At 37.0% G+C, this 13,117-nt stretch overlaps 1 protein-coding gene across 6 annotated transcripts in view; it reads left to right on the forward strand.

Annotated features, from left to right (window-relative positions):
• CCT (RNA polymerase II transcription mediator) overlaps window positions 1-13,117 on the forward strand; it is a 37,280-nt gene that overhangs the window by 11,785 nt on the left and 12,378 nt on the right. Inside the window, exons 2-9 of one of the 6 annotated variants that reach the window (XM_088871311.1) lie at window positions 3,589-3,651; window positions 4,523-4,628; window positions 6,657-6,778; window positions 7,034-7,390; window positions 8,576-8,644; window positions 11,158-11,211; window positions 11,338-11,445; window positions 12,906-13,055. Coding sequence is in view for 2 of the 6 variants with exons in the window: in XM_020669796.2 (XP_020525455.1) it covers window positions 3,589-3,651; window positions 4,523-4,628; window positions 8,576-8,644; window positions 11,158-11,211; window positions 11,338-11,445; window positions 12,906-13,055 (550 nt within the window). In the remaining 4 variants the exon portion in view is untranslated. The remainder of the gene's footprint in view (window positions 1-3,588; window positions 3,652-4,522; window positions 4,629-6,656; window positions 6,779-7,033; window positions 7,391-8,575; window positions 8,645-11,157; window positions 11,212-11,337; window positions 11,446-12,905; window positions 13,056-13,117) is intronic. The other 5 variants (XM_088871309.1, XM_088871312.1, XM_088871310.1 and 2 more) reach the window with 5 other exon arrangements.

Genomic DNA, 13,117 nt, shown 5'->3' on the forward strand with positions numbered 1-13,117 from the left:
TAGAGACCATCATCGCAAAATTCTGTTTACATACTCCGAGTACCTAGGCCTTGAAGATTCTCCGTATGCCGAAGCTTTGGCCTTGCTGTTGGGTCTCAAAAGCTTCAATCAGTCTCGGAGGCAGAATCTTTTAGTGGAGGGAAATGCACGTAATATTATTTCATAGACAACCGGGAGATCCGCACCTCCATGGTACCTCGCTTCTATCTTTGATGAGATTGCTTTCATTTGCAGGGATATGGTCATCTTCTGAAAGCAATACCTCGAGGACGTCAAATGAGTTCTCCGACCTCCTGGCGAAGGACGGAGCTAGGGCCCAAGTAGAAGACCAAACCCGGTACATCTCTGTTTTTGCTCTGGGCCACAGAGGGTACACATAGTAGAACATCTCTTTGTAAACAGGCAAACCTATAAGCCCATTTTTTGTAACTTCATTGTAAATCTATTGTAATCGGGCAGATCTATAAGACCATTTTTGTACAAGGTCGGTTGACCTATTTTTTACCGAGAGACCCGTCTAGTGGGTACTCTCGGATTAACCCAAAATGGTTCTCTAACCCTTTATAGTAACACAAAAGTTAACTTTTCTCAAAAAAAAAACAAAGAAATTTGGAAGGGTATGAGTTGGGATTACGAAATATTGAATGAAAATTTGTGATTTTGAATATTTTGTTGAAACTTTGAATATTTTAATTTAGTCGATATTATATTTTGATATTTTTCATTTGTAACAAATTTATTTATTATTTAATTTTTAATTTTTATTTTTAAGATTTTTTTATAAAATTATAAAAATATTTTTATAAAATTATAAAAATATCTATTTTAAAATAAAAAAAACGAAGTTTTCTCCCGAATTAGTCGAAACACCGAATTGCTTCATTTTTTAGATCAAACCGAAGTAGACTTCGAAGCGAATCTGGCAACATTGGGCATAATTGCTATCTTTCAATCTAGGGAAGTATGGAGGAAGTGGGTTGCCATGTGGGCCTCACACCCCCACAATATGGTGGGCCCAATGGGCCCCCAATGCCTTAAACTTAATTTTCAGATAATAAAATATTTTTTATAAAACCTCCAAATATTTTATTTTTCTTTCTGATTAAAATAAATCCAAGAAATTGATTTTGCTCTTTTTAAAAATCATATTTCATTAAAAGAAATACGTAGAGAGGTCTAAAAATTCATTTTAATTATCTAAAAAATAATTAAAACATAGTAAAACATATCTAAGAAAGGTTGATGGGAATTGGATCCATAGAGTTAGTATTACGACAAAAAAATACTGAGGACTCCATCCTCTCGAGAGATTGCATCTCACTGCACTTTCTCAAACTGACCCATCCGATCCCATGACTCACAACCCATCGTAGGGGTTCATGATTGGACTATCAAAGTCAGCCAATGAGTGTAGAAGATACGATCCTAGATCATGGATTACAGGTCCCTCCCTGAGGACAACTCCAGGGCCCATTTCAGCAGTATGTTTCATGGGTCCTTCCAACACAATCTAGTGTTGCAGGGAGTCAACTCTTCTACACATGTACACATCACACACCCTTATCCAAAGGGTCGCTTCCCGGACTGCTTTCTAGTGTTCATGCTGTGTGATGGTAATGATGGGGATTTAGGCCCCTATCCTCTCAGACCTTCCATCACACATAGGGATCAAATCCATGTCCCCTGGCCAACTGTCCTAGTGCATCTCTGACCTCATCGAGGGATAACCCCACATCGAAACCCTTATCAGTTGTGCTTACACAATGCTCAGGACTACGGGTTTTGGAATTCACATTGAGTCATAGCCAGTTAAAATTCATATGAGTCTAAGGCATTATCAATGCCCTATAGTCCAAGCTGGACCATACTCCCACTAGAGTCAATAATTCATTATATATTTTCAGTACATGCTCTCATAAGCCCTTTTAATGGCCACAAAATTGGGGCTTGCAATGGACCTGGACGCGATCCGGGACCCACCGGGTATACCTGACAGGGTCTGGGTATGGGTCCAAAAATTGTACCCGCGATTAGGGTCCGGGTCCTTTTTAATGGACTCGAACATTTTCGAGTACGAGTACGGGTTCGGGTACTAGTGGACTCGCCCCACACCCGACCTGGGACCCGAAGTTTCTCTCTTCTTTAGAAACTTACCCCTTATTTTATAACAAACCCCATCACAATATCCTTCTAAATCCTTGGATGTGGGATTAAAAGTTCTTTTCAACCCACAAAGCAACAATCATTTTCTCTCTCTCTCTTTAAACAAAAAATCGTGGAGTGGCCTTGGTAAAAAAGGTGGGTTGTCCACGTGGTTTTCAAAAAAAGGAATCTTTGGGGAAGGGGTAGGCAGGCCTGACCTAAAAAGAGAGCTCCAGCTATTGGATCACGTGTACAGACATAAGGCATTGCCTACATGCAAAAGACCAAAAGTGGACCTTTTCCATCCAACAAGTATGAAAAGGGAGAGAGGCTGTCTATTAAGATAGTCCCACATCGATGGGAGTACAAAGAAATGAGTAAGTTTAGTCTATAAAAGCAAAGGCAGTGGGTGCTTGTGGCAATGACACAGCTTATTTTTGAATTGTTGTATTGGCTAGTGTCAGGTACGGGTCTCGGGTCCAAAATTACTCGTCGCGTATGGGTATGGGTATGTTTAATTTAAACCTATCAGATATGGGTCCGGGTAAATATACACTATTCCGGGTCCCGGTCCGGGTTCAGCTGGACCCGACCCGTTGCCACCCCTACACAAAACCCCAACATCTCTCTCTCTCTCTCTCTCTCTAACATTATCGATCACAGTGGTGCCTTTGTCCCTTTCTCTATCTCTTTCTCAAAACACAGATAGTGGGGCATCGCCCTCATTCTCTCCCTAGGATGCAAGAGGGGTTTTGGGGGACTAAAATGTTCCCCCAAAGCCTTTTCCCCCTTTGGGGGAAAATCTCAAAAAAAATCCCAAAAATGCCCCCAGCTGTGGACATTTTTCCATCCTTGGCCAAGTTTCCAAGGTGCCCCCCTTGAGGTGACCGCCTAGGCCCGGCTTAGGCGTTTTTATTTTTGAACAATGTTATTTACTTTCATTTCCCTCCAAAACAATGCCTTTGTTTTTATTCTTCTTTCACAGTTACTACTCTAACTGCCATTCATTGATGAGATTTGTAACTTTAAAATAAATAGTTTTTTAAAATAAAATAAATAACAGTGAGTTGGTTCCAGGGTAATGATTGTGTGTCACAGATGAAGCGACGATACATGTTTTTAAGTAATTGGGGTTTTGTAACATAACATGCTATTAAATACTTTTGCTTCATTAGCTGGCATCACTAATCATTGTTAATTATCAATGCCTATATCTGTAGGTTTGACTTGATGTTCCCCAAAAATGCAGGAAGCTTAAATATTTTGAAATTCTTTGTTGTGAATGATCTCTATGCCTTGTCATTGAATATGTTTCCTTCTAGGTTCTTTTTGGTCTTCTTTTCTATTGCTCAAAATAATTAGAGACACCAACATGTTGGTTTATGAAACCAGCTTTTTTAAGACAAAATGAAACCAGCCTTTTTTTTTCTTCTGCTTCTTGTTTAGCAGGCGATCTTTACAGCTGACGCCATACAAGCTTAAATGTGACAAAGAGCCTTTGAGTAGCCGGTAATTCTTCCTTGCCAAACATATTTTATACATGAGACTAGTTATGTGCCTTCTTATAAATTATTTTGCTCTGTTCTTCTGACTGATCTTTGAATTTGGCATTTCAATTTTTTTTTTTACATTTATGTATAATAAGAATTTACTTTTTCATAGCAATATATTCCTTTGTTGTAGTTTCTATAGAAGCCTATTATTTAAGTGGTTTCCTACACATTTGTGTAAATAGAGTTCGCTTTTCTATATCATTCTATTCCTTTGTTGGTTTGTGCTTATTATTTAAGTGATTCCCAGATTTATTTTTTGTTAACATCTACTCCTTCCAATAAATGACATCTCCTGATGAAGGTTTTTGCTTTATTGTCTGAGTGAGAAGTTTGGTTGGAGGTATCTTATGCATCTACTTTCATTGGCACTGTTTTCATGGGCATGCTTGTTACTATTTGCCTTTTATGCCTTGCTTCCTTTTACTTGATTTGCCTTGTTTCCTTCTTGTCTGATTTTGCATGTCTCTGGTTTGGATGTTGCCTTAATTAACTTTTATATCTGCCTTCACCATTCTGTTTCCTTCAATGTTTTCCCTTCTTAAAAAGTTTTTATGGGAGAAAATTGATATGTATTGTTACGGATAGGTTTTCAAGCGATTAACTTCGAGATTATCTGATGATAGTGTATACTTAAAAAAATAGCAGACTGGCCATAGTTTCCTAACCATTTCCCCCCCAGTTTCTGGTCTTTTTTTTATTGTTATTGAGAAATGCATAGAATGATTCATCATGATTCAAACCTTTGTTATGCAGAATAAATGGTTTGCGTGTGATATAAAAGGTTTTCATTTCATGTAACGTCATTTCTTTTGAAATCATTTTGATAGTCTTGGACCACCTGACTTTTACCCCCAAACTCCAAATTGCCCTGAAGAGACGCTAACCAAGGAAGTTCTTCAATCTGGTTATCGGGAAACAATTGATGGCATCGAGGTATGTTTTTTTTTTTTTGTTGTTCTCTTTGTATTACTAAATGATGCATTTGTCTAGTGAAAGTTTGTTGTGCTCTATGGGTTGCTACTTTAGTTATGTTTGAGATTTCTATGGTCCCTCTCTCTCTTTCTGTAGCAAAATAATGCCATCTTGATCATCATCAAATGAAATGAACTTACACAATGAGAAAGGAAGTACAAATAAGAAAAGAAAAGGCAGTTAAATTTTATTGTGGAAATGGTGATGTTAAATTCATTATTCATCAAACACACTGTAGTAAGTTAAATGTCAAACAAAAGGGAAAATAATAGAGAAAGAATGAATGTTAAAATAAAAAGGAGATCAATGAATTGTAATAACTAACTGAAGAAAATAAAACATAAAAGAAAAAGAGGAGCATAAACAGAAAAAAACGAATATCTCCCATGCGGTAAGGATGGTAGTCTAGCTTGGATTACAATGGTTACCAAAAAGAAAAAAGAACAAAAGAAAAAAAACTCTTTCTGGCCATTTCTGAATTGAGAAACGCTCCATATGCTCACTCTTTAGTGGTTCTCTTGTCGGAAAACATTGTGCCTTTAACAGGTAGTTGAAGGAAAATTGTGATAGATGGGTTATTCAACCCAAGACAGTGGGGGCTCTTCCATGATTCTACTTGCATATATTCATACGGATATGTTCCTCCAGCAATGGGTTTCACTCATGGAAATTTATATTCTCTTGTTTTCCAAATTTTTTTATGTCTGTAGTCAAATAATTTCCTCTTAGTTTCTTTGACTGGCCAGTACCAAGTGGTTGTGGGGCTGTTCCACTCTTTTACTTATGTTGGTTGTGATATATTTACTTACCTAGAGTGGGGTGCCATGGAAATTTTCTTTATTAGAAATGCAATAATATTCGTGTCAGGTTATGATCCAAAAGGGCAAAAAAGAAAAACAGATTATTGTCAGATTATTTGGCAAATATTCCACTTTGTTTGATTGTTCAGAGTGGCCTATATAATTAGTGAATACCCTTTTTTTTTCTGACAAGCTATATCATTGACTACTGGTTAACCTTTTTGAATCTGCGCATGGTGCAGTTTGTTACATTCCTTGTCCAAAACTATGTTGGGGGAATTGCACTGCGATTTAAGTGAATATGGGTTTTCTTCATAAATTCATTGGCCAGAATATTATTGTTTGATGGAAACTTAGAAAGGTATTTTTTGTGTGAGGAAATGTAACATGTGAGAATTAGAATGTAGGAAATTCCTAATGGTTGAGAGTTTTCATATGCATTAGGATGGAGTATGTCATACAAGAAACAATTCTCTGGTTAAAGCTTCTTCTTCTTCTTTTTGTCATTTTGAGGAACCCTGTTGGTTGAAACTTGAGCATTGTGCTTGGCATTATTTGTAGATTTTACATGGTATTGGAAGTATATTGTTTTTAAGATACGTTTTGCTGCTCATTCCAATTCAACTGTGATTTTTAGCAACCAAGTGAAGTGGCTGATAATCAGATATAGGGCCTTCTTTATTCTGACACTTCCATCAATCCATATTGGAATGATTCTTTTCTACTTGGAACTAACTTAATACACGAATCAGAAGAGTTTTTGGTTGGCATAAGGGACTTCCTGATCTTTTTATTTTTGTATGTTTTATTGACTAATAACTGAATTTCTTTAATCATCTAGGATGAGGATGACAGAAATTTTCTTCTGGGCTTTTATACAATTGAGTCAGAGTACAGACGACTCTAAATAAATCAAAACTTGGTCTATGTACATGAGATTCAAAATGCACTGAAAACTGTAACTATCAGCTCTGTTTTGGTTGCCCTACCTTTGCCAAGACATCTGCTTCTCTATTGACCTCACAGCTGACATATCGGATGGAGTTTTGTACTTTGTAGTCGACTGCACCTGTACCATATTTCTTCAAACACATTAATATTATATAGAGGCCATGGACATTGTTCTGTTCTTTAAGTATATCTGATTACATTGCTGGAGCCTCATTTTTAATGATTGAATTCCATGCAGGCTCCTTCAAAAGACACAATAGAGCCCATTCCTCTATTTCTTATGAATTATCACCTTTGATTGGACCTGAATAAGTTCTCAATATTTGTTCCTGGCAGTCCTTCATAACTCCTCTTACGCCAGTAGGTTTCTGCTTCCCTTGCTACTTCCGTCAAAATTTAATTTTTATTATGCCTGCAGAGAGTGTAGACCTTTCCATTGCTTCACTAGTTTTTGAAGTTGATAGCTTTGAATACAAAATCTCTGGTGACATTGGTTCTCAAAATCTTCCATTAAGTAGGCTTTGAATCTGAATAGCCTTTGAATTCTTTTCTCTCCCCAAGAAGCAACTAATGTCCTGAGGTATTCATTGTCCCTATCCATCCTTTGTTTTTTAGATTTGAAGCATCTCGAGTACTGCCGCTATAGTTGGCTGCTTAATCTCTTTTCCAGTAATGAGGCAAGCCAATGCATAAAGAGTGTTCTAATTTATGATGGCACCCATGCAAAAGCTAACTGCTTCAACGCAAAGGCCCACAACACAGTAGCCAAGGTGCATTGTAGAAACAGGTGGCTGACTGTCTGTCTATCATTGTCGCGCATTAGGCATATATTAGGTATGATCAGCCCTCTGCTTATCAAATGGCTGACAGTCAGTAGCCCATTAAGAATCACGAGCAGCAAACAGTTGGTTCTTGACAGGCTCAGGGATACTCCACACTCTATTTGCAACATTGCTCCGCTCTGAGCACCAGGTTATGGCTCGATACATTGATTTAATTTAAGTTAATTATTTTTCTTAATGTTTGACTGTGTGTTCATTAACCGAAATGGAGTATAGAAAATGTGTTGGGGGCCCGCAAATGGGGCCATACTATACAAAAATGGTGCCTGAGAATGCAAGCGACAAGCGAAACAAAAACTGGTGCTTGAGAAAGCACACCATACAGTGAAGCAGAAAACCAACAAAGATAAGGACACAAAACTTCGTATTAGCTGCCGCTGCTGGCTCATGAAAGTGCACCCTATTTTTGCTAAAGAGTCTGCTCTAGAGTTTGCCTCTCGCCAAGTGTGTCGAAATGAGATGTGAATATGGCTGTAGAGAAAGGATATTCGCTCACAAATGCTTTCTAAGCGACATGGGCAGTTGGAGGCAACTGTGGTTCGATGCATTGATTTAAGTTAAAAAAAGTCCATTGGAATTGGGGACCATTTGAGGTGATCTTCTCTGTGAAGGCTGAAAAGGATCCCTTGAAAGTCTGCCAACAAATCCTTGAATGTATCAATTTCATTCTCTTTTAGGGCATCACTAAGGAAGGCATTCTAAGCTGTTCGTAGCCCCTCCCTCCATAAGATGAAACATTAATACCTCTGGTTGGGGAGGGATCCCTTGTACAGGGATGGGGAGGAATTAATGGATATGGATCCACCTTCATGAGCTTTATCAGCATTCATGTTTGAAATGGGAAGAAAACTTGCTGATCGGTTGTCACTTAGTAAATGAACATTTGTTTACATTGATAGTTATTGCTTTTAGGGCATCACTAAGGAAGGCATTCTAAGCTGTTCGTAGCCCCTCCCCCCCATAAGATCAAACATTAATACCTCAGGTTGGGGCCTTGTATGGGGATGGTGAGGGATTAATGGAATGGGAAGAAAACTTGCTGATCGGTTATCACTTAGTAAATGAACATTTGTTTATATGTACATTGATAGTTATCCTTAGTTCCGAACGTGTAGACGTGCTTATGGATACTTCCATACATTGTCTACATAAGCTATTTACGGATGAGCACTTCCCTTTCCTTTATGTGAACTTTCGTAACTTTCAGATTCTTTTACTGTGTGTGTAGTGCATTGTCCCTTTTTTTTTTGCGTGTTAAATGTGTGCATACACTTGAAATTTAGATATTACTGACTGTTTTTTTTCCTTGTTTAAGGAGGCTAGAGAGATAACACTTACCCAAATCGGAACTTTGTCGAAGCCTGTGATAGTCAGATGCAAAGAGGTGATCTTATTGATGTGTTTGTTAATCTAGTTATCATTTTATTACTTTTTAATTAGTTAAACTGATGGTTGAATTCATTCATCTGTTCTGTAGGATTGATTGATGAGTGCAAAATCATTCTCTTTATTATTATATGTTCATTATCATTATTTTCATTCATTACATTCTTAGGAGTTTGTTAAATGGCCTAATTCAAATTCATTAATGGGGATGTCGGTTCAAAGAATGACTTTGACCTTGGATGGAGGAAATAAAGGTGTCATAGTGACTGATCAAATAAAAGTTTCATAGTGGCAAACAGTTTACAAATTGAAATAAAATAGGATGTGAGTGAGGAATAATTTGTGAAAGGGATTGCATTCATTAATCAAGGGAGATGATTGTCTCAACATATTGGAAAAACTATTCCAGTGTAGGAAATTTGATTGAATGGAGTTGAAACTTTGATAAGTTGGATTACTTATAAATGCAGCACTTCAGTGGAGGCCTGTAGAATAATACCAAAAAGTTCGGCACGTAAAGTAAATAATCTTCTGTGCTCATATAGAAATTTCCCCTGCAGCAGAGTTCTAAAAATGCCTTTCTTTTTGCTTCTAGTGGACTTCTCCACAAGATGCAGGACTAGGATTTCCATTGGATGAACCATGTTTACATCCTTAGGAGCTGGCTTTCATCTAGCATCCTCGATTGTGGTCGAAATTTTTAAGGACTTCAATGCTGTATCCTCTATTTTTGGGGCTCCACTAGCGCATTAGATAATGTCCCAACTGATAGTGTCACTTTATCCCACACTTCCCCTCTAAATACTTTGACTGCCATGGATTTTATGTATGCGTACTACAATTTGCCAGAGATGCTTTTGAAATGAGTAGTCCTTGAAGTTACTATTTCTGAGGAAACTCATTTCACTTTAGTAATGTGTTTTATTGAATAAATGATCTGTCCTCATTTGTTAGATGGTTGGTCCTAACTTGACATATTTATTTCTGTCTGTTTTATGATATAATGTTCTTGATGGAACTATAATATATAACCAGAGGCAATCACATACCTTAACTTGCATGCATTCCAAACAAAGATTTTGATACGTGCATACCTAATTCCACATATACCTATGATATAATATAAAAATAAAAAAAGAAATATAGTGTAATATAGATAATAGAATTTGATTGCTATTATTTTGTTTGATTAAACCTAAATAACTTTGTGGAAATTATTATATATTTTCTTTATTTTATTATATAGAATTTAATTATTTTTGATACTTCATTTCATCCATTCTTGGAATGAGAGAGGAGCTACAAAAAAATAAAAAAATGGGATGCATGATGGGAATTGAATTTTGTATGTAAAGGAATTTTTTGGAGAGAAGCAGAGCTCATGAACTGTCCAAATCATCTCTTAGCTATCTGAATAAATCTTACTTTTCCATCAGAAACCATGGCCTGGAAAAAGTCATGCTGATATTCTTGTTCATTATATAGTGTGTAGTAATGAATGGGGATACCCATAAGTCTCAGGGGCTGAATTCTCATCAGGAAAACCTGATTGTTTAATTTGTGCCAGAAAGAAACGATTCTAGTTGTTTTTTGGGGGGACATGTGAAAGCAGGTAGTGTTAAGAGTGAATATCTATTTTCTGGTCCTGCCTCTAAGCATAGGGTACTGATTAGATTGTTAGAAATACTAGAAAAATCTAGATTTCCACTGTGTATTAATTTTCTGCTTGAGTGCATTTGCCAATAATACACCAATAGATGCGATATTATACCATTCTGGTCTTTAGGTTTTGAGCCATATGAGTTGCTTTTTGATCAATGTGCGTGTTTATACTGGAAATAAGGTCTTGAGCCATGCTCCAAGTATGTTACAAATTCTCATAATCACACAAAAAATCATTATTTCTAGGGGGCAAATGAGTTTATTTGAGAATTTTAGTTCTTTCTTAGGCATTAATGCATATTGCTGTATCCTTCTTTTCTACTTCAGCTTCTTGGGCATTGTTACTAGTTGTATCAAATCACTTCATCACCTTATTGTCACCAGGTTTGGAATGTTATGTATTTAAGATTATGACAGTTCATAGTTATAGGTCACCACTTTTGCTGTTTTTACTTGTTTTGTTTTGTAACTTCTGCGTTCTTTATCTTAAAGTTTTTTTCTCTTGAACAATTTATGGTTTTCTGACTATGCGTGCTTGAACGGGAAAAGTGACTGGGTGCAGAGAAGTATATTTTCTTTGGCTTTACTGTAAATAAATTAATTTGGGGTTCAGAAGCTTAAAAGGTTTTTGTTATTTTTTTGGGGGTAGGGGTGGGTGGGGTAGGGTGGGGGGGAGGTCTTTTCTTTGGTCATATTTGTTTCAGCTATATGCCATATTTCAATAGATTCAGTGAGTTATAAAACAAAATAAGTTAAAAATTTTGACTCCTAGTTATGGTTATCTCTATTATCACTAAAATTTGAACATCTGTTATTGGCTTTTCCTCTTCCACTCTTTGTTCTTTCCAGGCAATCAGAAAACGTCTGAGGGCTATCAATGAATCTCGTGCCCAAAAGCGCAAGGTAAGTTGTCAGATGGACTTATTTTGTGGTTGACAACTTGTGCTTGATGCTTGCCATGTTTCTTTTCTTCTCTGCTCTCCTGCGCTTAACTCTCAAAGCTGAATGTTACTTTTTGGCATGTGATAGGCTGGACAAGTTTATGGTGTTCCTCTTTCTGGGCCATTGTTGATAAAATCTGGTGTTTTTCCAGAACAACGACCAAGTGGGGAAGACTTTCGAAAGAAATGGATTGAGGTTTGTGTTCTAAGTCTATTTCTGCTTGAAAGTACATACTTGAGCTGTCCTTGAACTGTTTGTTTTGGAATTCCCTTTTTGGTGCAGTCTTAACGACATGCTCTATTAACATCTCTGTAGAACTTCCATTCTTAAGTTTTTAAATTTATGTATATAATTTTGTTAATTAGGACTGAGGGTCCAGCGGATAGCATATGTCATGAGCTTGTTTGAATACTCTTCGACTATAGCGGACCAAAAAAGACACCAAATTTTTTTATGACTACTGCCTTCTTAAAAGAGCCCTAAATTCAACTTGCCCTGGAAGTACCATTTTAACCTTGGACGGACCTTTCCTTAGTAAACTGCCCAACTCCTCCCATTTTGTGGCTACTTAATACTACACTCATACTTGTTTTTGAGAGAGAATGCTACACTCATAATTAGGTTTCTAGGATTCCTTGAGTTGACTATAGTCAACTTTCCATAATTATCCTTGGGGAGATCTGCTTTTAACAATATTTCCTGCTATTTTACTGGTCCACGAGCCTTATTTGTATTCCCTGATGATCGCAAGCTCCTTCCTCTCTAATGCCCATCCTCATGTTGTTGATGAAATTTTTTCTGAAGTATGTTGCTTCAGGATGAAAAATGTTTACCATCTATTGAGCAAATTAGTTCCTTGAGTGACTTGGGTAGCACCAAACAGATTTTGAAAATGCTAAGAAACCATTCTTGGACAAGTCAAGGGGAGCTCCATTGTCTCCTTGACACTCCTGCACAAAGCACAAAATTAAAATTTCAGTGATTGGAATCTCCACTTTGCGGATGGGTGCCCGCGGATGCCCTTAACTGCCAAGTATCTGACGTCCACAACTGAGAGATGGATGGAGTAATTCCCGTCCAATTTCCCTTGCGCAATTCCATTCCAATACCAGAAAAAAATGGAATTGAAATCATATCAGAAAGATAATGCCTCTAAATGGAGTTAAAAGAATTTTGTGAAGTTTAATATATTTCTTGTCTCTTGTTAGTGAGTACCTCCATGCCTTCTTACTTCTGATTTTGGGAACTTCACTTTCTATTGTGACCTTCTATTCCCTTTTTAAACATTTTCACCACATTCCTCTGAATCCTTCCTAACTGCTGTTCAGAAATTATGTTAATCTTGATGTGTTATCGCACAACTACTGTTTCTTTTACTGCTGAGAAGTTAGTTAATATCATCCATCCAACTCCCACTCCCCCAAACAATTTGCTAAAGAAATAACACCTCGTGAATATGTGATGAGGATTTATCTTCTGATCCCTTATGTTTACTTCCATTTATTCTCTATGGCTATGTACTATCTTAAGTATTTGTTGTGGAAGCTCTTCAGAATTATCTAAGAGATTATCTTCAGAATTATCTAAGTGATTAAATGGTGTAGATTAGAAAATATTGTTGAAGACTGTTATGACTTTTCCGGCTTTGTTCACAGGGATTATCGCAGCAGCACAAGCGTTTGCGTTCTTTGGCGGACCACGTCCCTCATGGATACAGGAAACGGTCTCTCTTTGAAGTTCTTATTAGGCACAATGTCCCCTTGTTGAGAGCAACTTGGTTTATCAAAGTCAATTATCTCAATCAGGTTCATGATCCTACTGCTAATTTTTTTAAATTTTTTTTTAGTTCATTTTGGAAATTGATAAA

The sequence above is a fragment of the Amborella trichopoda genome, chromosome 7, assembly GCF_054954075.1.
Source record: "Amborella trichopoda isolate Santa Cruz 75 chromosome 7, AtrichopodaSantaCruz75HAP2 v2.0, whole genome shotgun sequence".
Taxonomy (NCBI): domain Eukaryota; kingdom Viridiplantae; phylum Streptophyta; class Magnoliopsida; order Amborellales; family Amborellaceae; genus Amborella; species Amborella trichopoda.